This window comes from Solea senegalensis, linkage group LG4 (genome assembly GCF_019176455.1).
Source record: "Solea senegalensis isolate Sse05_10M linkage group LG4, IFAPA_SoseM_1, whole genome shotgun sequence".
NCBI classification, from domain to species: domain Eukaryota; kingdom Metazoa; phylum Chordata; class Actinopteri; order Pleuronectiformes; family Soleidae; genus Solea; species Solea senegalensis.
The window spans coordinates 743,135-767,930 of NC_058024.1; the positions used below are offsets into that span (position 1 = coordinate 743,135).

Sequence of the window (24,796 nt, forward strand, 5' to 3'; positions counted from 1 at the left end):
TGTAACGTGATTGGCCGCAGCTCTATGGTTTTATCGGCCCGCTGCAGACACAGCTAATTCAGAAACTAATTCCGTTCCCGATCAATGTGCTAATAGACGCCGGATGTCCTTTGGATCGCTTTAGAATTATGCGATCACGACTTTCCATGGACATGTGACGTGTTGAACTAATGACAGGGAAGTCACAGACATGGGAAAAGAAGGAAACTTAGACATAGTATAGAGTTATAGTTTTTAAAAGCGGCGTATTTTGAGATTCATCATTGAATGAGCTTCCATTGGTATTTATTAATACAAAGTAGAAAGACATTTCTCACTGCAAGAATCTTTTTGTAATGTGCTTCATGTTTTCTTAGTTTTATGGAAGATTCATTTTCACTTGTTTGTTTTTCCTCCGCCTCGGGTGCCGGAGTATTTTAGTTTGTTCTTGCACATGGCACCTTCTTAAGTCACTTGAAAGTCATTCAAACCGCGGCCAATGTTTTTCAGCGAACGGGCGTTTCAGTGATGGGGGTTAATCCAGATTACTCTGGTTGGATTTTACACTTGTCATTAATGATTCATAGAATTGTTCCACAGAGAATTGTGGGGAATAGGTCATTTCTTCCACCTCCACTCACCGTCTTCCTCTCTGCCTTTCAGATGCCAAGGAGATCGTGCTGAAAGCTCAGATTCTGGCTGGTGGCAGAGGCAAAGGTGTGTTCGACAGCGGCCTTAAAGGTGGAGTGCACTTAACTAAGGAGTAAGTATCCCCCTGCATGTGCATTTCACACTGTGTTACTGCAGGAGAGAGATTTGTATTATTATTTCCTTTCCCTCCCGTACGACAGCGGCGTCTCGAGTGAGGAGGCTCAAAGAGCTCTCTGAAGATGTTCCCCAGGCACAAAGACACAGTCAGGATTACTTGTGCTGCAAATAAACACTTTTTCTTCCCGAGGTGTCTTGTTTTGGAGCAACTACCTTCAATTAAACGTTGGAAGGAAAAAAAAGGGGATTTTAAGGTCGGCAGAGGCATCGCGGACCCCTCACTGAGTTCCCCTCTCTCAGAGTTGATTGGGTTTTGTGCGGCTGCTGAGGTTCAATTTGTTAGTGGCTTTGAATTACCAGGCGTAATAGCTGTGTTTCTTCAATGAGGGCTCAGCCACGAATCTCCTGCATCTTTCAAAAGCCCTGAGCCACAACTTAAAAGAGACGCTTCTTTTCACACAGATGCAAGTTTCCACGTCCTGAAACTGGGCCTATTCTGTTCCACCATTTACTACACCCTTAAAGGCGAAAAAAGGTGATTTATGACAATTGGCCCAGACATGCATCATCGTCACCCTACTTGAGGGTTTGGAATGGCTGGGAACTTTCTTTCTTTCTTTTAAAAAGTGAGATATGCCGAAGCTCCTCGTCCCCAGACAACGACACGAGTGCACAGTTCATCTTCCTCTCATCTATCAGAGCACGAGAACAACCCCTGGCTTCATTTGTATTCACTTACCAAACCAGAGCAGCCTTTAAACAGCAGCACACTCGCGCTGCTTTTAAGAAGAGAGAGCATAAGAAGCGCTTCATTCACGGAGATGTGTCGCTGAACCAAGTGTCTCCAAAAGCCCTACTTTGTCATAATGTGTTACAATAATGCCCTGAAAGGGCTGAGCCACTTCTCTCTTCATCTGAACAAAGCTCTGAGGAGATAACTGCAGTTCTCATCAGCAGGCACTATTTTTAATCCTGCGCTGTATGATAATCTGTAGTTCCTTCATAATCATTAACAGTTCCTTTATCTGTTGACATTTTATATGCATATATATATGTATATATATATGTATATATATATATATATATATATGTAGATTTAGATAGATTTGTCTGTCACTCCAAGAAAACAAACAAAAATAAAGTCCAGTGCATGAGACCAAGTGACAATAATGCAGAGTCCACAGCTTGTTGAGCTTATGCTGTGCTTCCGTGGTGGTACGGTTTGGTTTGGAATGGTGTACCTTTTACAGTTCCTGCTCAGTTTGTCTCAACAAGACTTTTGTAAGAATAGAGAGAAAAGAATAGACTGTGTGGCTGTCGAGGGTGGAACCAGTCTAACCGTAAATACTGGAATGGATTAAAACAAACAAAGGCAAAAACCTACGTACCGTACTGTATCAAACCATTACACTCTGTGGAAACACGGCTTCAGACGAGTGGCAACAAGATGCATTCATGGAACCTCATAAATGAAAGCACTACAAACACACGCGCTGTCCACTAAAAAAAGGGGTTTCTGCTGCTGCCAGTTTTTCTGTCAGCCTTAAACCCACTACCTTCCTACCTTTTTCATGTCTATATCTATTTTTAACCTCGCTCTCTCTCTCTCCCTCAGCCCTGCAGTGGTTGGCGAGCTGGCGAATAAGATGCTGGGCTTCAACCTGACGACCAAGCAGACGCCTAAAGATGGAGTGAAAGTGAACACGGTGAGCCACAGTGGAGAGGGAAGAAGAAGAAGAAGAAGAAGAAATATACACCTTGTGCTTTTTTCTTGTCGTTTTCTGACCTCATTTCAAGGCATTTTGAGTCCAGTAATACAGTCCTGTAAAATTAATGACCGTGAAAGCATTCGGGCGCCGTGGTTTTTCTCATTTATTTATTTACTTTTGCTGGGTTTAGACAGAAGCTGGCCTCTGTCTGTGGCTCATAACATAAAAAGAAGGCTCAACGCAAAACTAAATTGCAAAAGCTTTTATGTGCAAATAACAAGAAGGAATATGATTTTCTCCTCTCATGCTGCACTCGGTGTCTACCCCAAAACCTTCTCCGTCTGTGTTTTTGTGTGTGTGTGTGTGTGTGTGTGTGGGGGTCCTGCAGGAGCCCCCGTGTTTGTTTAACCCCCGCTATTCCCCACAGGTGCCCTCGCTCCTCCCGCAGAGTTTATGTGGAATCAAATGAGTGTCACACGTCTGTTCACTCTTATAGGAAGCACCTGCAGCAGCACACGTTTCAAAAGCTCCAGAATAGCAGCAGAGAGAGGCAAACAAACTAGAAAATAAAGTGGAAAATAGTTGATGTTAGCCTCAAGGAACATGACCACAGTGTAACCTTTACTAAGAATCTCTTTTATTGCCTGTAGCACTGAAATCACAGCCGTGTAAAGCAGAAGGATCTAATACCATAACATTGTCATGAGATGACAGTCAGAGCTTTGCTGCTTCCATGTCAACACTTCACCTCCACTGCACCGCACAACAGAGAACTCCACAGGAAAGGGCCAGCACCTCTGCAGCTACATGGATTTGCTGTCATGACATTGACAGAGGGATGTGGAGAGACGATGAGGGGGAGTGTGAGGCAGAACCAGGGGCTCGGGCGGGAAAAGGAAGACCAGGAGAGTGAAGTATGTAGGCGGGCAAGTGCGACCTGTGGTAGCTAATGTCATACAACATTTAAAGCAACGCCATTTTAGCAGGAAGTCACGCTGTTCAAATCCATAGATGTTTACAACTCGTGAAGGTGGTTGATCGTCAGGAGCAGGCTGCCCGTAGATCCAGAGAAACAGTAGCACTCTCCAAACGAGCACACAAGACAGGTCAATCCTCAGGTCTAATGATCACTTCATATCAAGCACAATATCCAACATTCATGACATTTAATATCTTGGTTTCATTTTCGATTTCTAACTGTTCTCTGGTGTAGGATGACTGAAGGTTCATCAGAAAGTTACTTCCTGTGTTTCCATACTCGTGAAAAGCACCAGGGGGCAGTGTAAGGATCCCCACGCGTCCTTGAAATCCTTGAAAGTTTGTGAAAGGGTTAATGTCTCCACGATCATGAGTCAGTGCTCACTGTCGTGGTGTGAAGGGCTGAACAGTTTGTGGAATCTGATCTAAAAGCCATTTTTCTGCCAAATATTGTGACAAAGCCTCAGTCCAATATTGTCCATCATTGTTTCTATAAATCTCACATCCTGAAAATGTCTTATTTCGTCTGCAACGCACAGATATTCTAATAATTCAAGAGTAAGAAGTTAAAGATGGACACGCGTAACACAAGAAAACTGTGTTTCCTCCATCGGCGTCTTGTTTTTCTGTGCAGGTGATGGTCGCCGAGGCTCTGGACATTAGCAGGGAAACCTATTTTGCCATCTTAATGGATCGCGCCTGTAATGGTCCTGTCATGGTCGGAAGCCCACAGGGAGGCATGGATATCGAGGAGGTGGCCGCCAGCACCCCAGAGCTCATCTTTAAGGTATGTGAATGATTCTTCTGCTTAATATCAATCACAGAAATATCAGAGGAGATGCAGACGACGGTTGAGATTGAAACTTGATCAATCTCTTCTCAGCACGGTGGAACTCCTTAGTGTAAACCCAACGCTAGAGGTCGACTGATGAGGATTTTTAATGCTTGATAATGATAATCATCATTTGGAGCAGGAACTAGCCGATGCCTTTTTCATATCAACCGCAAAGAAAGTAGTTAGTACTAGTGTATATATTACCACAAGGTGGCAGCAACAGGAAAACGTGTTTAGTAGACGTTCACTGAGATTTCTGAGGGTCCTTGAATGCATTTTATTTTGGAGTGGAAAAATCATAATGTCACAAAGGGTTTGCTGGACCATTAATATTTTTTTCCCACTTGGTGAAGTTGGTTTGAAGCAAGCTGACCGCTGCTGCAGGCGATAGTCACTCAGTGCCTTTACATTCATGCTTTAGTTGGACTAGGACCAGGTTTTCTGACTGTCATGTCAACATGTTAGCCAGAGTAACATTGAACAGTTCTTAGTCGGACTAACGTACCGTAGATTATTGGATTCAAAGTCTGATTACTCAAGACTCGAGACGACGTATAAACTGCATTACTGTTCAGTACGAAACATACAGAACCACAGCACGGTCCATCTGTTAGTTTGTCTGTGATGTAAAGGTCAACAGGCAACTGTTCAATACGCACCAACTTACAGAGAGCGCCACCTACGTATACTGGGACTCGACGTTGTCCTGTTGCCTAACGCAGTTGAGCTACAGCCGCAGCTCAACTAAAGCCGGCCCCACACTTGATTTTTAAAACTTGGGAAACCACAGACGCAACTTTTCAATCCTGAGAAAGTGCAGACGATCTGGACCACACACTCAGCGTTTAATCAAACAGTTTCAGGGAGGGGATTCCAGGGATCTCACAGAAACTCACGTGATGTAACGTCAGAATATAAACAGACATGGAGGTGAACTGTCTCTTCAAATCAGCCTGAACTCGGATGACAACCACGATTGTCAGAACGACCAGATCGGGACTGAATCCTGGCCAATTATCCTCTCTTGTGGGGCGGGGCTTAAGTGGTGCATGTAAACATTATTGCCCGTGTGCAATATCCAACTTGAAAACTAACTCCATGCTAAAGCGATCAATCGGTCGCCCCGGACGCCCGCGCGGGCGCTGAAGTTTGATGCAGCTTGAAAATGATGTTGCTGCTGGAACAGTGTGTCTCACACATGAAAGCTGTGCTCTGTTGATGTTTGTTCCTCCGGTTCATTTGAATTTATCGCTCTGTCTGCTCTGAAAAACAAGCCGAAAACACACAGCAGCACCAACCGCCACACTGGAGCGTAACATGTACACACACACACACACGCGAAGACGCCTTCTGTGGTTTATAGTGCGATAAATTAGCCTCCATTACACAACTTAATCCACAGAAGTGGCTTTGCTTTTTTGGCACCAGGACATTGTTAGCAGATGTATATTTTAAGTGCTGCAGATGGAGCGCGCCTGCACTTACACCCGTTACACATGTAGAACTTTCTTTTTGCAATAGTCTACAGATGTTGAAGCAGATTGGAAAGATCCAGCCGACAATTATATCCTTCATTATTTCTGCTCAAGCGTTCACCTTCTGTATGTATATATATATATATGTACATATATATATATATATATATATATATGCATCCCACAGCTGTGGTGTCGCTATCTAACACATATGATAGTGCAAGACATCTCATTTAAATCTGCACAGCTACTTTTAAACACACTTGATCCACACTGGGTAACCTCTTCTTTATTTTCTTCACCTGAGATCCTTCAGCTGCTTTTTTTTTTTTTAACACCTATAAAAAACAAAGTTGTCTTGCTCTTAAAAGTCAAAGATGTGACGGACTAATGACCATAAATCCACACTTTCAGTCCCAGCTGACGGTTATGTCCACGTCTGGCAGCTTGCCACTGCCGCGGCTATAATGTCGGCAGTTTAATGAGAACATTTGCTTGTTGTCAAATTATAGCCCACTGTTTGTGCTTCATGTTCTCCCTCACTTTCTCTCAGGAAGTCATAGATATATTTGAAGGCGTACGTGACGACCAGGCGCTCCGCATGGCAGATAATTTGGGTTTCAAAGGACCTCTGCAGAGACAGGTAATGGCTGCTCAAGGCTTTAAAGCCAAAATCTACACAAACACACACAAACACACACACACACACACACAGAGTCAGATGTATGCACTTCACAAACCAAACTTTGCCTATTATTAGTTTTTCTGAGGCCAGTTGTGAAGTGTCACTCCACGAGACGCCACTTGCCAGGTGGTCTATTGTCATATCTGGCAGTGAGACACCGCGCTGTGCCAAGCTGTGGGAGCCGACATCACTAATGATGCGGTTATATATGGTTGTATGTGATGTGAGAACATTCTGCACATTGTTTTTGTTTGTGACTCATGCAGTTAGAGGACAGAACAACACTCTCACACATGTCTGTTCAAGGAAAATGGGCAGCCTCACGGCTGGTTGCCGGTTTAAATCCCGACAGGTCAAGGGCTGGTGGTTCTACCACGGTCTCCAATCCCTGTTTGCTCCCCATTGATGGGGTTAATTGGACACCAGCCAGTGTGTACTCTTGGTGCTGGTCCCATGCCCAGATAAATGTGGATCACTGAAAAAGCAGCTCATGCCGAAATAAAAAAAGGAAGTAAAATCAAGAGAAATAACATGAAAATCATATGAATAATATGCCAACAAGTAAAAAAGTAGTTTAGACATATTATAATGTTCTAATCTAATTAAACAGGAAAACATGCTGCAAATTGATAATATGTGTAAAGATAAGGAATTATTGTAACTATTATTGAAACTAACATGTAAACGGATTAGAGTCCGACTCAGCCCATGCATCACAGTTCACACAAAAGTCACCAGGATTCTTCCTGTAAACCAGAAACTTTATACTAACAAGCTGTAAGGAGGGAGTATCGCCACCTAGTGTAGTGGAGGTGAACACACAGCAGCCCTTTTGACAGTGTAAATGATCAGATTCATGATGGCTTGGTTCCATTTAGCTTCCTGAGTGTCAGGGTGAACCATCACTCTGTCCTGACTTACGTGAACGTGTGAATCAGTATCACCTGAGCCTTTCCTGCTAAAACTGGCTGCGGTTGAGCGTCAGCCGTAGCTCAGTTCCGCTCTGAATGGAAATGTACTGATTGTGTCCTGAGGTTTGCAGAATAAAAAGCTTTTGACACCACAACCGTTTATATACGTTGTTTTTAGTTTCCTCTCGTATAATCTAATCTACAAATCATGATTAGGTAGAATTATGTGTCAAGCTCTTAAACCAAGAGTTTAGAGACAAAAACACACCAGTAATTCAGAACAAGAATATGAGATCCAATGGAGTGATTTTCAAAGTCTCTGGTCATTAAATCACTCATTTGTTTTGTTTTCCACTGCAGGAGAAATCACATTAGCTCTTAAACAGCAGTCAATGCTGGCAAAAGCAAACAGAGTTGAGCTTTTTAAGCTTTGGTTGCTTCTGATTGTGTTTTTCTTTTTTTTTCATGTGTGCCTGAATGGGCATTGATTTAAAATGGGCAGGTAGAGAAATAGGAAGTGATTGATGAAGGCTTTGTATTTTTAGCCTTAGCTTTGGTTACTGAGGTAATTGCAGCTTCCTTTAATGCCTTTTCACTTCCTTGAATAACAATGTGCATACTTGCATTTATATCTTTATGAGGTCCAAAACACCTGGGGGGCATTTTGACGTTATAGGGCTTTTTCAGGGTCACAACCTGGTTTTAGGGTTAGGGTTATTGGGTTTAGGTTAAGGTTAGGGTAACCAAAAGAAAGTTCTACAATGATTCCCTAAAGGTTGTGACAAAAGTAACGTTAGGGAACGTTCTGGGAACCTAAAGAGAACATTCTGTCAAGGTTGTATGAAGGTTGTGACAAAGTAACATTAGGGGAACCTTCTGGGAACCTAAAGAGAACGTTCTGTCAAGGTTGTATGAAGGTTGTGACAAAGTCCTGGGAACCAAATGAGCGACCAAAAACTAACTTTAGGAGAATGTTAGGAAAACCACAGAACAACCTAGAGAGGAACCTTCAGGGATGTTCCCAGAATGTTCTGGAAACCACAAATTGTTAGTAACACAGCTTTCATAAAACTTATACAACATCATTGTTTAGGAACAGTTGCAGAGGTACCAGTCCGTTAGTTACTCAGTATCTGATACTGGTCAAAATCGGAAAAACTTAAAATCCAAATCAACCCATCAACACCCTCAATATCATTTAAATGCATCACAGAATTGAAAATTAAATAAAGAGTTAAGTAACAATATTTTAACTTAACCTATTTCCTCTTTGGAGGCTGAAAACGTGTTACTGTCGGAGCATTATGTTTTCACGACAAGAATGTACAATAAAACTTGGGCCATTAAATTGAAACCATCAGGAAAAATATGTTCTTATGAAATATTCCATTATTAAAGTTTAATTTGATACAATTTAAATTTGTATTGCAAGGGTGAAAGTATAAATATATGATGTGTTTCCAACAGTTATGAGTCACTTTTTCTTTAATCTGCGTACAAGATAGAACAAATAAAAATAAAATGATAGCCAGTGTTTTAACCTGTGATTTTGATTTGATTCCATTAATTGTTATGCCCTCTAAAATCGGAAAACCTGCTTTTATTTATTTGAAAATAACTGATCAATCAATTCTCAAAATAGTAGATTCATTTAGTAAATGATTAACTGTTGTAGCCCTAGTGTTGTATATTTGATTATAGTGTGTTCCTGGTGTGTCTTTGACTCTATAGATGAAATTTAGCTAAACCTCCATCACAGAAACACACACACACACATTAGCGGGAGACAAACTCAGACAGTGTGACGTTCAAGGTGATTTTTCCATGTTTTATGTCGTCTGTGTCGGAGGCTGAGTGGCCTTGGTGGGGCCGCGTGCTCAGATCCTGAACCATCAGGTAATTACTGTTCTCTGTGGACCACGCAGGCAGCAGATCAGATTAAGAGGCTCTATGATCTGTTCCTGAAAGTCGACGCCACTCAAGTCGAAGTCAATCCTCTCGGAGAGACTCCCGAAGGACAAGGTACGTTGTGTGTGTGTGTGTGTGTGTGTGTGTGAGAGTGTTGAATTGTCTTCTGCCTTGTGTGCATTGTGTTTGTCTTTGCATCTGTTTTCTTCTTTTCTTTTGCCTTTAATAACCATTGTTTAACATATTCAGCACTGCTATGTTGTCACAAATATACTCTCAGCGTCACTTAAACTTTCTTCTAACTTTCTTTCATCCAAAAGTTGACATTAAAGCTGTAGTGTGTAACTTTTTGGCACTTGATTTCTTTTTCTCCCCTAAAGATCGCATTTTTTGAGGTACCAAAAATTGGTGAAAATGAACAAAAATAAGCAGTGATACCGGTAGGACAAAGCTGAAACTTAAGTTGCACCAAGTGGAAACGTGTCACAGCCCAAGACGAACCAAAAAGTCTATGGGGACCACGGCCTCAACTCAACAGGAAGTTGGTGATTTTTAAATGTGGTCGTACCAAAAATCCTACTTAAGACACACCAAAGATGAAAAGTTATCACAAGGTCTTGCAGTTTCAAAAAAGGGTGTGGCCACGGCAACCATCGTAATTTTGCCGAATTCCGACCGTTGGCGTCAGAGCAGGAAGTGCCATGTAACTTTGCTGTACATTGACCGATCGGCTCAAAACTTCATACGTGACACAAGAGACCAACTCTGAACACGTCTACGAACATGAACTTGACCCAACAGGAAGTCAGCCATTTTGAATTGAGCTGCCGTTTTGGCAGGAAACAGGAAGTGGCCCAGTAATTTTGCTGTACATTGACCGATCAGCACAAAACATCACATGTGAGATAAGAGACCAGGCCAGAAAGCATCAGCACATGAAATAAGTGAGTCAGTGGCGTCGCGCCACCTGGTGTGTGTGCGTTGTGTGTTTCCGTCTTGCTTTACTCGTGCTTGCCTCCGTTTACCTTCTGGTCAGTATGTTTTGGTCATGTGTTGATATTTAAAAGTTACGCACTACAGTTTTAATTTTAAAGGTAAACTGTTTTATCAGATGGAGGAGGAAACGGAGAAAACGTGCTAAATGTATCTGCCGCAAAAAAGTTGAGGCACATGCACTTTATAGGCAGCATTTAATTTGGGATTATTGAGCAAAAATTGTACAATGACACTCCTATGACTGTTGTACCACATTTAGGCTGTTATTCCACAACTGGCAACATATTCCTAAAAACAGAAACGGTTTAAAACACAGAGAGTTTCAGAGAGACGGCCTCAGGTCATGTGACACATATCAAAACAAGTGTGTCTGTTCATCTCGGGACAGAGAGCTGCAAACCTGAAATTAGTTTGTGTTTTTTCACAACCTGTGTTGAAAAATTGCTATTTTTCTTTGCAATTGTGCCGACTGCAGCTCTAACAAAGTGCTGAACAGAAATAATTATCTCACTTGGAATACTTCAATTTAATGTCCTTTGTGTGATTTTTAATAAATTAAAGTCATTAGGAAATTATCATAATCAATTCTTTATAGTGGTGCGGCTTAGTCTTTCACATGTTCGCTGTAAAATTAAATTAAAATTAATCAAGTAATTGGGTAGAGAGTGACTATTGTTCAGTAGAGCAATAAATGCACGTTTTTCTCCTCTCTTTTATAAGTTCCCCCCCGGGGAAGCGTATTTAAATTAATTAAAGGAAATGTGTAAAGTTCATTCCCCCTGTCGCCCTTTGACAGCACCTAGAGGTGGAGTGGAGGATAGCGCGGTTTCAAACGCTCTGTTATTCCCGTTAATAAGAATGCAGTGTGCGTAGTCTCACACTCGCACTGAACTTTGTTGTCGTGACTGTGATGTTTTACAACGACGTCGTCCAAGATGCGTTTCCTCGACAACAGACGCTTGTTCAAAGTGCGCGTTTATCAAACGTTGACAAAAACAACGACGCCCGTCGTCTAATGGTCTCACATGAATATTCATGTTAAAATGACTGAGTTTTTTTTGTAGCAGCTGCCTCTGCGTGTGCAGACGAGCCTCGCGCACAAATCAACACTCGTTCCTTGGTTCGATTTGCTCGCGCGTCACATGGGAGCGGAGCTATTTCCCAGCGGTCGCTTCCACAGACTGACAAACGTCTGGTTGCGTCGATGGACCGTTGTAATAGATGAGTCAAATGAAAACGGCGCAGTAGAGCGAGCCGCTCTCTTAAGTCCCAGATATCCACTATATAGGCAGATAAATAATTGTGTATGTAAGCGTTAAAAGAGGTTTACTAAGTGACATGACCATGACTTTAAGAGTGGATAGGATACAAATGACATAAATACTTTTATGTCCTGTGACTTTGTCTCTACACGTTTCCCATCCAAATATCATCTCTCACCAGTCCAGGGAGTGCATCTACCCCAAGGGTTTTCCATTTTTTATAGCCTGTGAAAGAAAAACAAAGCAATACTTTGACATCTTGAGGAAGGGTTTGTTTTTCTTTCTTGCTCTTGCTCTTGCTTAGAAAAGACTGTAGCCCCAAAGACTAGAAAACAACTGATTTATAAGTTGTGATCAAACCAGTTAAATCTAGTGATGTGACTGAAGCTTGGCAGAAGCTCTTCCCCTTGCCACTCCCTTCATGTACCAGGAAAGATGTAAACTATAGAGTTTAAAGTTTATGCATCAGGTATCAAAGGCTGCAAAACCAAATTATTTTCTTATTTTAAAGCAGTTATACACTCACACAAACATATTTATTGGAAGTAAATTCAGTTTCTGGTATTAAACCCTTTCTCCGTGATACACACTGGACCTTCTTCTCTTGTTTCCAGTCCTGCTAAGATAAAAATGTGGTGGCACTCTTTTCATTTAGGAAAGAGGAACCCCCCCCCAAACTATTCTTGTAAATTATACTTTAAAATCTAAGTATTATTTTTTTTTATCGCTTCAAGAGTGCATTCACTTTGAAATGCGATCCCTTTGAAGTTTAAAGAAAAACACCCATTTACTATGAAGGCAGTGTCAAAAACACACACTTTAGTGAGACCAACTGCTTAAGTAATTAAGAGCATCAGGCCAAAGGGTTTCAGGTTTTAGAAATGATAATTAGTGGCCTCTTTGTGTCTAAATCTCCCTGTTGTTTCTCCTCTGTCTCACTTTCTTTCTCGCTCTCTTTTATTCCTCACGCCGTCTTTGTCATCTTTGCCCCAGTGGTTTGCTTTGATGCCAAGATCAACTTCGACGACAACGCCGAGTTCCGTCAGAAGGCGGTGTTCGCCATGGATGACATGATGGAGAGCGACCCCATAGAGATGGAGGCGGCCAAGTGGGACCTCAAATATATTGGACTGGATGGAAACATCGCTTGTTTTGGTACGGAAACAAACACCGACCCCAGAACAGAACAGCGCACACACACACACGCGTACGCACGCCTTTTTGAAAGGATTTTGAAATATTTTTTGACATCCATGAACCTCTTAAACAGGCAATTATCTCACTTTCTGTTGCCTGTGGTTGGTCTGGACTGAAGTGTTTTTTTCACCCCGCTTCACCCGTACATGAAAAGTGGCGTCACAAACAAAAGCAGAATCAAACGTCTCAGTTGAGCTCAATGACATTCCAGTCGACACTATTTTGTCCTTCATTCAAAGTCAACAGCAAGTGAATGACGTTCAGATTATGAATCATTGAGTCCAAAGTTGTAAAACAAAAAAGAACTCTTTGCTAAAAGCATTCATGGCTAATGGCTATGCTAATGGTTCATTAAAAACATTTCAGGCTACACCTGTGCTAACAGTAAGGTTCTCTTGAACATTCATGGCTAATGGCTGAGCTAACCATTGTATAAAAAAAACGTAAGGGTAGCTGAAACGGCTGTGTGAATAAAAGACACTCCATGCTACTACCGTGTTAACAATTTTTAAAAGTAAGGCTAGTTTAAAATACATGCTGTCCTAATAGGTGTAAAATGCAACTTTCTCTAAAACAGCCATGCTAATGGCTCTGCTAACGGTTGTTCACGGCTGTGTGAACAAATGTAAAAAATTAAGGTTTGCTAAAAAGTATTTCATACTACAGCAGTGCTAACAGTTTTGTGCTTAGAGCTCTACTAGTAATTTTAAAAAGTAAGTCTAGTAAAAAAAGTTTATCTAAAACATCTATGCCAACGGCTCTGCTAATTGTTTTAAAAATGTAAGGTTTGCTTAAAGTATTCATGGCTAACAGCTCTGCTAAGTGTTGTCAAAAGGTATGGTTCACTAAAAGCCTTCATGGCTAATGAATTCAGGTTTGCTAAGAACGTTTGTGGCTAACAGCTGTGCTTAAGTTGTGAAAAGTAAGGTTAATTAAAACCATTTATAGCTGAGGGCTATGCTAATGGCCGGACAATGAATGGGCGTTATGGAGTGGCACCGGTAAAAGGTTAAATGTTAAATGTTTGCATTGCTGCCAAAAAAGCTCAGACACAGTTAATTCATGAGTCAAAGTAAAGGATGCCTGGGTTTTCTCCTCCAGTCCACATTACAAGCAGCTTTCCGAGGATTCCAGAAGGAACGCTGCCATAACCAATGCGTTCTAATTAGCTATAATCCGCCCAGAAAGTCTCCAGTGAGCCAGATTGTTAGCATTCTCATTAAAGGCCCCCTCTCTTGTCATAAATCAAAGCTTTTACAGTGTACTGCAGCACTAACAGGTGCTCTCGCTTCTTACTCCATAGCCTCATAAACACATTAGATGTCTGTTAGCACTATCCAGCGTCCCTCACACACACACACACACACACACGGACGGACGTGCACGCGGCCCATTCTGCATCCCCAGTCTCTCTTAAAGTAACAACAGCTTTTAAGGCCCTGCAGCTTCCTTGAGAGCTCCGCGAGCCACCAAAGTGACAGCTGTTAAAACAAATTTCCATTTTATCGAGACCTCGGTCGGGGAGCTTGCCAGGACACAAGTTCGGGCTTGGCTAAGCCAAATGAGGTACGACAGTTTCTGTGCACTTGGCTCCCACGCACCTCAGCAGGGGGAGCTTGGCTAAATGATGACACAGGCCGCAAAAGAGGCAAAGCACGATCTCTTTTAATCAACGCTCGCTTCTCTGATGTCTGCTCGTCGGCCCATTCCCTGCGATGCTCGACTTGACACGTTACATGTTCCTGATTAGAAGATTTCCGACTGGTTTCACTTATTATTTTCAGCTGTTTGGTCTTTAGTGGATAAATGATGGCTCGTTCTTAGGAAACGCGTCGCCTCTTCCTTTAGTGATGGTGATGTTATTTTAATTAGCTCCCGGCCGCTGGCATCACATTATACACGCGGGGACATTTGTTCCAATCTCTGAACTTAATGGTCATGTTTAGCGTTATTATACTTAATAAACCGATTTAATACATGGTAGCATTAACGCCCTCTCAACATGCCAGACGTGATCACTCTGGAGAGACACCATCCATTTAACTAAATACACTATATTTCCCTTCCTATCCTTCTGAATAAATGCCTGACAATTATTTATTATTATTGATTTATTTTTGCAGTGAATGGAGCCGGATTGGCGATGGCCACATGTGACATCATCGACCTGCATGGAGGAAAACCTGCAAACTTCCTGGACCTGGGAGGAGGAGTCCAAGAGAGGCAGGTGTACGAGGCCTTCAAGCTGCTCACCGCTGATCCTAAGGTAAGGGTTTTTTAAGGAGCTAGATGCTAACAATCAGAATATAGAGCTCCACGAGCTGACGTCACACAGTCCCATCACAGTGGAGGAGAGTGTGTTACTGGATCACTGCTGTGAAACACGCTCCATGTGAGGGTGAAGCTATGGGAACCCACACTTAGCAAGTTAGCATTCAAATTAGCCGGTCTGCAGTTAAGTGGAAACTTAAGGAAAATGTAAATGACAAGAACGTGCTTGTGTATTTGGGACTGTAATGTAGAGTTTTACTGTATTTTCAGGCAGACTGTGAAACTTACAGACCCTCGATGTTTAGTTAGGAGCCTTTTTAACTGCGTTGAAACATTTTAACATTGTAAATATGTAGTGAAGTCCATTCAACATCATTCAACTCTTGCAAAGTGATTCCTGCGAGCAAACTGAGTCTCGTGTGACTCTGTAAGTTGACATTATTTGAAAGTCAAAATCTGTCTTAATTGTTTGACATTTTTCAGCTCATGTTCATTAGAAAAGTAGGTTAAAAAAAAAGCGTACAGCCACCTGTTTAATTATTATTATTATTATTATTATTATACTGCACTCATGTATCTTGTCATATGACATCGATAAAGCCTCGTCTGTCTCGCCAGTGCTTTGTCCCGGAGACAGCGGCGCTCATTAAACCAGAGACCTTGGCGTTTGTCCATGTTTCACAGACGGAAACAGACTCTTGCGTGATTATACGCCGTCACTGTCAGGCGCAGCGGCGCGATCAATCTCTCCGCACTCTCCGTTTCTTGTCGTCTCGCCACGTGTGCGACCCGACGCTCACAAGACAAGATGAATAAACAAGTTTTAATCAAAGCGAGCTCCTGACATGTGCTGTACGTAAAGTGATGTCGCTGTATGTTGGATATAACTTGAGTCGCGAGGCCGCGTTCCACGTATACGTTTGTCTAAATCAGCAGTTTGACCAACAACCACGTCCTTCTGGAGCTGGGTTTGAACTTCAGCCGCTTCTTTGACCGACGTCCACGCACCGACATGCAGGGACTCGCTGCCACGTGATTGGCTGACTGCACTGATTTGTATTGAACACGTGTTTCATCCGAATCTAATAATACACACAACCATAACAAAGTTTGACAAATAATAACAGTGTGACTGTGTTGTGTATGAATGTTAAAAGGCCACCGACTGTAACAGCCCAGCAGGTGATACATGGCCTGTCTCACATTTCTGCTGTGTGCACATTCTGTTTGGTCTCATGTGGATTTCAAGTCAATGGTCCGTGAGGGGGAAATAAAAATGAATGAAAATGGTGGATAAAATAAATAAAGAAAGGGATTGTGATCAATAATGGAAAGTAAAAGCCTGAAAGACTATTATTAGTAAATAAAAGAATCGAGTTTTAACCACATTCATACAGCACATCTATGTGCAGTAGTGCACCGTAGTGTATACCGGTTCATACCGGTACATACATTTATATTTATATTTCATATATTTATATTACTTTTTCATTTGCATAAAGGATGCTACATACATACATACATACATGTTGGGCCTCTCTGGTCTAACACCACATTCAAATATTCCCCTTGACTTCTCTGGTACACGCCTTTGTCACTCTCTTGTCCAATCACCTCAAGACTCCTCCCCCCGTTTTATAAACGCTGGTGCTTCCGCTGTATCGTCTTTCTCGCTCCACCTCTTGAAACGTGGTGTAAGAGAGTTAGAGGATGGTGTTTGATTTTACTGCCCGGGCCACGCCCCCTGCCCTCCTCCCCACTCTCCCTCCCACCTTCTCAGTTTTCGTTCGCCTTTATAGTAGTAATCAGCAACATGACTCATGAGTCTGTGCACAGGGAAGCATTTTACACTTGTGATTTTTGATACTAAGTACAGAAGAGGAATTGTCTTTGTCTTAAGTGGATTCTCCAAGTCCAGATGCTGCTGCCGCTGCTGCTGCTGCTGCTGCCGCCGCCGCTGCTGCTGCTGCTGCTGCTGCTGCTGCTGCTGCTGCTGCTGCCGCTGCTGCTGCTGCTGCTGCTGCTGCTGCGTATGAAAATAGAAACAGGCAGCACCTCCCTAATGGGGGGAGAAAAAGGCGAATAGCACTGACATTAAACTGGGTTGTATGCAACATTAGCATTTCAACCAGAGGAGCTGAGAAACCTGCTCTGATCTGTGGAAAGAATGTTAATCATTTCACAATAAGAGTGTGTGAGAGAGTGAGAGAGAGAGCTGCTCATTTGCATTATTTTTCCACCAATTACTTCTTGCCAAAGGTCCAAAATAATAGCAGACATTAGAATAAAAATCACATCCTCTGCTAGGTGATGGCAAAATGTTGAAAATCATTCAGCTAATTTGTGAAATAAGACGTCGTGAAAGGGAGTTAAATATAATCGTGCTTTGTGGAGTTTGTGACGTTTACGCTGAGACTGTTAAAACATAACTTCCTGAGTTGTGACGACATGGACGAGTTTGCAGGAGAAGGCCGTTACTGTTCTGCTGTGCTGCCATTATGAACCAGTATAATGTGCTTTGTTATTAGAGACCACTGTGCCGTGTGTGTGCTGCTGCTCTGACGACAAACATTTCCTCAAGAACAGGTATTTTGGTGTCTGTTTTTGTTTGTCTTTCTTCCCTCTCCCTCACTCTGGGTGTGTTGTTTTTTTTCCCCCTCTTCTATTTCTTTCTCGCGCTCTCTCGCCGCGTCGCTCTCCCCTCTTTGAATTTATCGGGCTCATTGTGCTGAGAAGGGAGTGGGAGCGATGTGAGTCGACCGCCGGCACCAGGAGATGCAGAGCCTGAGATGACAAAGCATCCTCTCTCTTGTTTACTCACTTCCCCCCACAGCATTAACATAAACATTATTATTGTCTGAAAGAAAGCGGACGAGGAAACCGATGAAAGTGCGATAGCGCGGAGTGGAGTGGCGACGAAAGGGAAGAAAGTCGGAATGATTGGGAGCGGAAATGTGAAATGGTAAAAAGTTCTTTTGCTGCTGCCTCGCTCGAGTTCTGGCCCCCGGGCTCTAAACGTGCTGACACGTATTTATTTTTTCTTATGCTAAAATAAATGGCTCCTGCTTTTACTTCATATCCACGTATGGAACACTTTGGTTGGCAGAGAGGCTCAATTTATGGAGCTCTCCCCTCCTCACATCACCTGTGGGCGGGCGAAGGCCCAGGCAGAAAATACCAACAGCCACATAAGCCCGGTTATTGCCTTGTGCCTGCGCCCGTAAAGAAAGTGGCAGATGGATGTTTGGTCCGACTCCACATCCATTTTGTTCTCCGCGCTTAAGGCTGTTCTGTGATTTTTATAGGCTTCAGTAAATGATGGCATTTTTCTAAAAACACAGCCTTATTCTCGGTGTGCGTCGCTGCTGGTGCTGCCGTCCATTAATCACCATGACGGAAAATATGTTTATATCACAACCTTTTACTCATTGGTTCATAAAGGGGGGGGCCGCATGGACAAATATGGAAAAGTGCAGTCAGAATAATGGACACTCGTTCTTCAGCGGTGAATCAATTATGAACTGAGGACTAAATTATTTTGATAATCAGTTTTCCTGCTTCTTAAATGTGAACATTGTCTGGTTTCTTTGCTCCGTCAAACAAAGAAATCTTTACAAAACAATCACTTTGGTTTGTGGACAAATCCATATTGGACTTGTTGCCGATACCCAATATGCCGATATCAAGGGTGCTTGGGCCGATAACTGATACCAATATTGATCTATATATATATATGTGTATATGTATATATATATATATATATATGTATGTGTATATGTATGTGTATATGTATATATGTATGTGTATATGTATATATATTTACATATATACATATATACATGTATATATGTATATATGTATATATATGTATATATATATATATATGTGTGTTTATATACATAGACCTGTGTGTGTGTGTGTGTATATATTCCGTTTTTCATCATGACTCATCATCGGGGTGATCTAAGTGTGTTTTGCTGATATTGGATAATCCAGTCCAAATTTATTTCTAAAGCACTTTCAAAAACAACAACAGCTGAAGCAAAGTGCAGTACACCAGAGGGAAATAAAATATAAAATATCTAAAATATCTATATATAAGTAAGACCTTACAATAAAATACTGTAGAGAATTTAAAAAATATATAGATACAAGAACATCCCGAATAAACAAGTCGTCCAATACCGTGTAAAAAGTAAAACATAATATAGAAGTTTGATTACTGACACTTTATGGAATAATCATTACTTACAGCAACATGATGTGCATTCAATATTTACTCACAGCTTTAAACACTTGCTTTGGACACATTTCATGGGAATTTAACCCTTCGACTCAGGGCGTGTCTGCGTGGACTTTACGTGTGTGTGTGTGTGAAATTGGATGTTGGTCTATCGGCTGGTGACCTGTCCAGGTCGTGACCCCCACCTTTCTCTCCGTGTCAGCTGGGACTGACTGATGTGGAGGATGAAGAGAATGAGCGAGTGAGTTTTATCACGCAGCAGCTGTGTGAGGCACCTCTCAGGCATGTCTATATAGAGCGAGGTAAATGTTTATGTTGCATAATCACTGTGTTTGTGCTTCAGTCCACAGAACGTTCAGCGCACTAATGCACCGCTCGCTGCTTTTCCACTTGAGTGTTTCCAACTTTAACGACTCTCCTCGTAACGCTGTCTTCTGGTTTATTGGCGTCGTTGTCGTTGGTGGTGGTGACACATTCCTGGACATTTACTGTATCTGACCATTTCCCTCCTCCTCCTCCTCCTCCTCCGCCTCCTCCCCCTCCCTCTTGACATCTCTCCGCTCCTTCATTGTACATCTCTTTTCTTCCCCGGGAGCCTTTCATCTCACTAAATCCTATTAGAGTCAACGTGAGGAGGCTCCTCTCAGTTGCGTGCCTGCTAGCTCTCGCTCACGCTCATGTGCTCCTCCGACATGTATGGGATGGAGTCGCGGAGGAAAGCCGCTGTGCCTCCGGTCTCAACCAGGTGAGCCGGAGAGATGTGTTATGAAAAAGAGCCTCGTCCTGTCCTCAGGCCGCAGAGACGAAGACGAGTCCGTGTCCTTAGGATGTGACGACACCGGAGCGTGATGGAAATCACGCGGCTCAATCCATCACCGAGCAGGAAACGCAAAGATGTGCAAATATATGTGCATGTTATGTTACACCTGCGCACACACACACACACGCGCGCGGGCCTCCGGGGAGCGGCGGCAACTTTTAATCATGGGAGTCACCTGTGATGTGAGAGCCTCACGCTGTGTTATTTTAGAGAGAGAAATAAATCAGGTGTTTTCCTGAAGCAGGGGGACCAGTGGGAGATGCCATTTCCCCGCGTTCTAAACACGAGCCACATAAAGCTGCAGCGTGAACGAGGGAGCGCAGGAAAAACAAGACACCGCCGTAATGGAGTTGATTCCCAGAGCGCGGAATATTTCACAAATACTAAACGGGGGGGGGGGCTGCCACGCTGAGGTCAGCGTTGCTTAAAACGTTCACTCCGGATTTATTTAGATTTTATGGCTGTAGAATTGTCAAGAATTGTTCAATGAGTGGATTCTTCCTTCTGCTTCCATTTTTCCAACATAACTTTCACTTTCCACATCTGGCAGTTGTTTATTCAAGCGTTTCTGAATCCCGGTGCACAAACGCGTGACGTGCTGGTGAATCTCTGTGATTGGACGATCCCTCTGCTTCCTCGTCAGCGACGACAAAAAAGCACCAGCGTCAATATTCATATAAATATTCAGAGTGACTTTCTTCACCTTTCTTTTTAAGTTTAAACATCATCATATGTGGGTGATTAAATATTTACGTTAACGACCACATGAACTTTGGCAGTAACTAATAAAGCGACCAGCGAGAGTCGTTTTGCGGCTGATGCATTGTTTTATTTTTCCCAGTTATGAGCTGTTTAGGTCAGTGTATTGGTTTGCCATTATGGGAGAAAGCCTCCACCTTATATAATGGCTCTTCCTGCAGATTTGCTTACAGTGCATTAAAAGCCCAGCGTTGGTGGCAGATATGGGCTTTTGTTTCTTTTTTTTGCCCCGGTGTCATGGGACCTTTTCCTGCTCCAGTTCATTTAAAATCACTGCAGCGACGTGGCAAGCCTATGAGCTAAACACAGACGGCACTGACCCCGTGTTAGACCTTGAAATATATTCAGCAAGAGCCTGAATAACTGTAATTGGTCTGCGTCGGTACATGCGGCTGTTCTCCTCGGCCCACTGCATTAGTGTGTGTGTGTGTGTGTGTACGTGGAGGTAAAGTGTGGGTGTATTTCAAGGCTGTCCATTCAGTGCCTCTTGCATAAAGGGCACAAGTTCAGAACTCAACTGTGCAACCTCAGTGAAGCACTCGTCTATAGACGGCTGCAGTGCAGATGAACCATCTCTCCTTTCATCGCAGCCTGTCGAGGCTGATGGCCGCCCACTCCCGGTCCACTTCTGCTGGAGGAATTTTTTAATTTAAGAGATTTTTTTTTTTTCCCATTGTTGCCAAAGTACTTAAGGAAGAAGTTTAAAAAAATGTTATTTCTGTAACATTCAAACCGCAGTTAAATGAGTTCCCGTTGTGCTGATTAAGTCCGGATCTGTCAGCTCCACACGACTCTCTCTGGTGTGTTTGTCGTCATATTTAAAGTTACGTCCTCTGACCACGTATGATCAGATCTGGTGTCACCGCCCTGTATTCAGATGCACAATGACGTCATGATATTTTTATCTTAAAAAAGTGTGAAGATTGTGATTATCAGTCAATGTAGTGGCCATGTTATCCCACCTCCCCAACACAAGTGACATGGAAATGAGAGGATTTTAACTCTTTGACAAGTCACATCAGTGTCAATAAAACAACCTGAAACTGCTGCGGATCAGAGGACGTCAGCTAAGGAGGCGGATTGTGTTCATGCGACTAAGGATTCATCCGTCCAAAACCCTAATATTTAACTGGAAGAAATCTCAAAATCTGCCTCGACCGGTTGGGGTGAAAGGAAAAATGGGTGAGCAGATCCAGGAGCTATGTATACAACAGTTGTGGGGTGTTTACTCTCCTACAATGTCATTTATACAGGCCGAGGAATGTGGACATAACTGCGTGTCCTCAAAGCGCCTCTGAATGTAGTTTCTGTGATTGGATCTGAAGACGTATTCAGGATCCGATTAGCAGACCGTAACTTAGCGCTAGCTACCTTTGATTGGATGACAAGGGAAACGTGGGAGTATTGTGGTACCACTTTTGCCAAGTGTGACAGAGGGTGTTCTCCAGGTTCCCCAGTTCCCCTCCCACTGTGGATGTGAGAGTCGATGGTTGTTTGTCTCTGCACCTCGATGTCCCTCATGTGGACGATAAAGCGGTAGACAGCGATTGGACCAAAATGTCGGATCAAATGTGTCCTTTTAAAAGCAACAAACAAAACAGATTCTCTATGCAAAGGAGCCACAAATGAAGGAGAGATGTGGTGATTCCACTCCACACACTCCCTCTCAATCTTCTCAGGAAGGTTAATTTCAGGAAGCGAAGGAATTGTCCAGACGCACCAGGGAGTTGATGACTTGTCAGATTGATTTGTCCTTCAGGGGAACGAACGCCACGTCCGTCTCTTACACCGTCTGACGCGTGATGGGCACGGCACAGCGTGTTTTCTAGAGACTCGTGTCACTTCCAGTCGTCAACAGCATTTACTTAAGCGCGGCGTTTGCATAAAGACTATGGATCGCTAATGCGTTCGTCCTGAGCACAGCACCTTGTCTGGCACCATGTTTATTATCCCCTGTTGATCCTGTCTCACACACACAGAGACAAAAACACACACTGAGGAAGAGAGAGGGAGAGGTCCCATGGGCATGTCTGATTGAGCTTTCTCCTGTCTGCCATTCCTCATCCGTGGGAAATCAATAGAAGATCTGGGATTGGAGTTCAGGCTAATTGAGCTCTGCTCTCTTTGCTCTCTTATTGCTGCCAGGAGTGTTTTGTCATCGCAGCACCTGGTTCACACCAGGGGGCCAGAGGGGGAGGCAGCCAGTGATCAGATAGGGCCCCCTCTACCACAGGGAGGAGAGGAGCTGCATGTGATTGAGCGACCTTGTGAAGTCGAGCACTTAAGAGGAAGGGCATGGCAAAGGAGGGCTTCATTTATCCTCATGTACCGACGCAGGAGCTGCTTCATGTTTTCTTTGCTCTTCACCTGATGATTGAGGAGTGAGTATCATCACCGTGGTGATTACCACTCCACTCTACTCTTCTCAACTTATTTAGCCGCCTCACTTAAGCGGATCCTTGGTCGACCACTGCAATGTTACTGCGTCCAATTTCATGTTTATAACGTCCCGGCGTTTGCCAAGAGAATAAATCAAAATTAACTCAAGCCATTGCCCTGGCAGCATCACTAACTCTCATTTCTCCTTAGTGATTAGTATAATGTCATGATAGAGGTGGCTGTGCCGTGTTTACACTTCACACATGGTTTCATCAGAGTCACTGATGCCTCCTGTCGGAGAGTCAGCTCTTCGTTTCGGAGAAACTTTTCAGTACTTGTCCACTTCTTCTTCTCCGAGTCCTGATGGCGATCAATGAATAAAGTTTTTGTTTTTGGAACTGATGCAAATATATAGATCCCTCAAGTAGTCGCTCCCAGTGGAAAAGGGAGATTTAGACGCTCTTTTCATGTTGGATCCTTCATGTACTAAAACAATAAGACATTTAAGGCTCCCTCCCAGACTGTGAAGTGAGTAGCAAAGTGCATACAATCTATGTATTGAGCGTGGATGGAGCATCTCTAAACGTAGCTTTCTCCACCGTCATAAACTCCCGGTTCTTCAGCCAGGTCACTTCCACCCAAGTTTCCCCTTATTCCTTTGAGCAGCGCCACCGTGAGGAGACATGAAATAGTCCGGTTTACTTTAGAGTGACTTACAATATCGATCTTTGACCTGGTGTATCGCTGAGCGTATCGCGTGAGGAAGGACGAGGATTTGGACCCACCCCTGGTATAAATGCTGCCGGTTATTCACGTGTGTGGATTGCGTGACTGTAGCTTTAAATGTGCTTCGCCGCTGCTGCTTCTGCTCTTGTCACGTTGAGATTCCATCCGTCCAAACCTTCAACTGTCACCGTGTCACCACTTCAGTTTCCCATCTGCCCCAGACATGAACGAGTGTCGCCTCTTGTCCAGTGCAGCGAGACACTGCAGCAGAGGTGTGACTGTTAGACGACGCCCCCTGCCCACCCCAACCCCTCAACCCCCCCCGCCCATCCTTATTTCACGCTTCCCTGGCGCTTATGTGCACACGTGCTGCAGGATTATGGGAGGCCACTCAAACATCAAGCAGTTGATGAGATCATTCGTGCTCCGTGAGCCATGCAGTGGCACCACAAACGCCGTGCCCTTTCCTGTCCTCAAGGGCCGTTAACATGGGCGGGATTTTGCAAGTTACTCGTCACTGAAACTCAAGTTGCATGGAGAGCTGTTGAATGTTAATTAATGAGCAGATTACAGAAAAGCAAGCAAACAAAACACATCATGGCCTTCAAAATGCATTTTCCTTCATTTATTTATTTTACTTTCCACTGGACTAAAGCCTTTTCTTCTTCTCCAAATAAAAAGTCCTGATATTGAAAGCTCATGCCGGAACCTCTAAAGAAGAACATTATACAACTTAATTATTTCAGTCTGCCTCATGAGAAAACGGAACTTTTTATGTCAAAGCAATGAGGCGCACATTTACATTATTGTATTTAGTCGTCTGAAAATAGACAATTACCTTGGCTTTATTGAGAGCAGATGACACTCACAAAAGAGGGGAAAGAAGTCTGTAGTT

General features: G+C 43.1%; 1 protein-coding gene across 1 annotated transcript in view; it reads left to right on the forward strand.

The window, feature by feature from the left end:
• Positions 1-24,796, forward strand: part of suclg2 (succinate-CoA ligase GDP-forming subunit beta) — a 136,661-nt gene that overhangs the window by 76,372 nt on the left and 35,493 nt on the right. Inside the window, exons 4-10 of the mRNA XM_044023473.1 lie at positions 643-742; positions 2,363-2,453; positions 4,069-4,221; positions 6,298-6,387; positions 9,266-9,362; positions 12,500-12,661; positions 14,827-14,969. Of these exons, the coding sequence (XP_043879408.1) occupies positions 643-742; positions 2,363-2,453; positions 4,069-4,221; positions 6,298-6,387; positions 9,266-9,362; positions 12,500-12,661; positions 14,827-14,969 (836 nt within the window). The remainder of the gene's footprint in view (positions 1-642; positions 743-2,362; positions 2,454-4,068; positions 4,222-6,297; positions 6,388-9,265; positions 9,363-12,499; positions 12,662-14,826; positions 14,970-24,796) is intronic.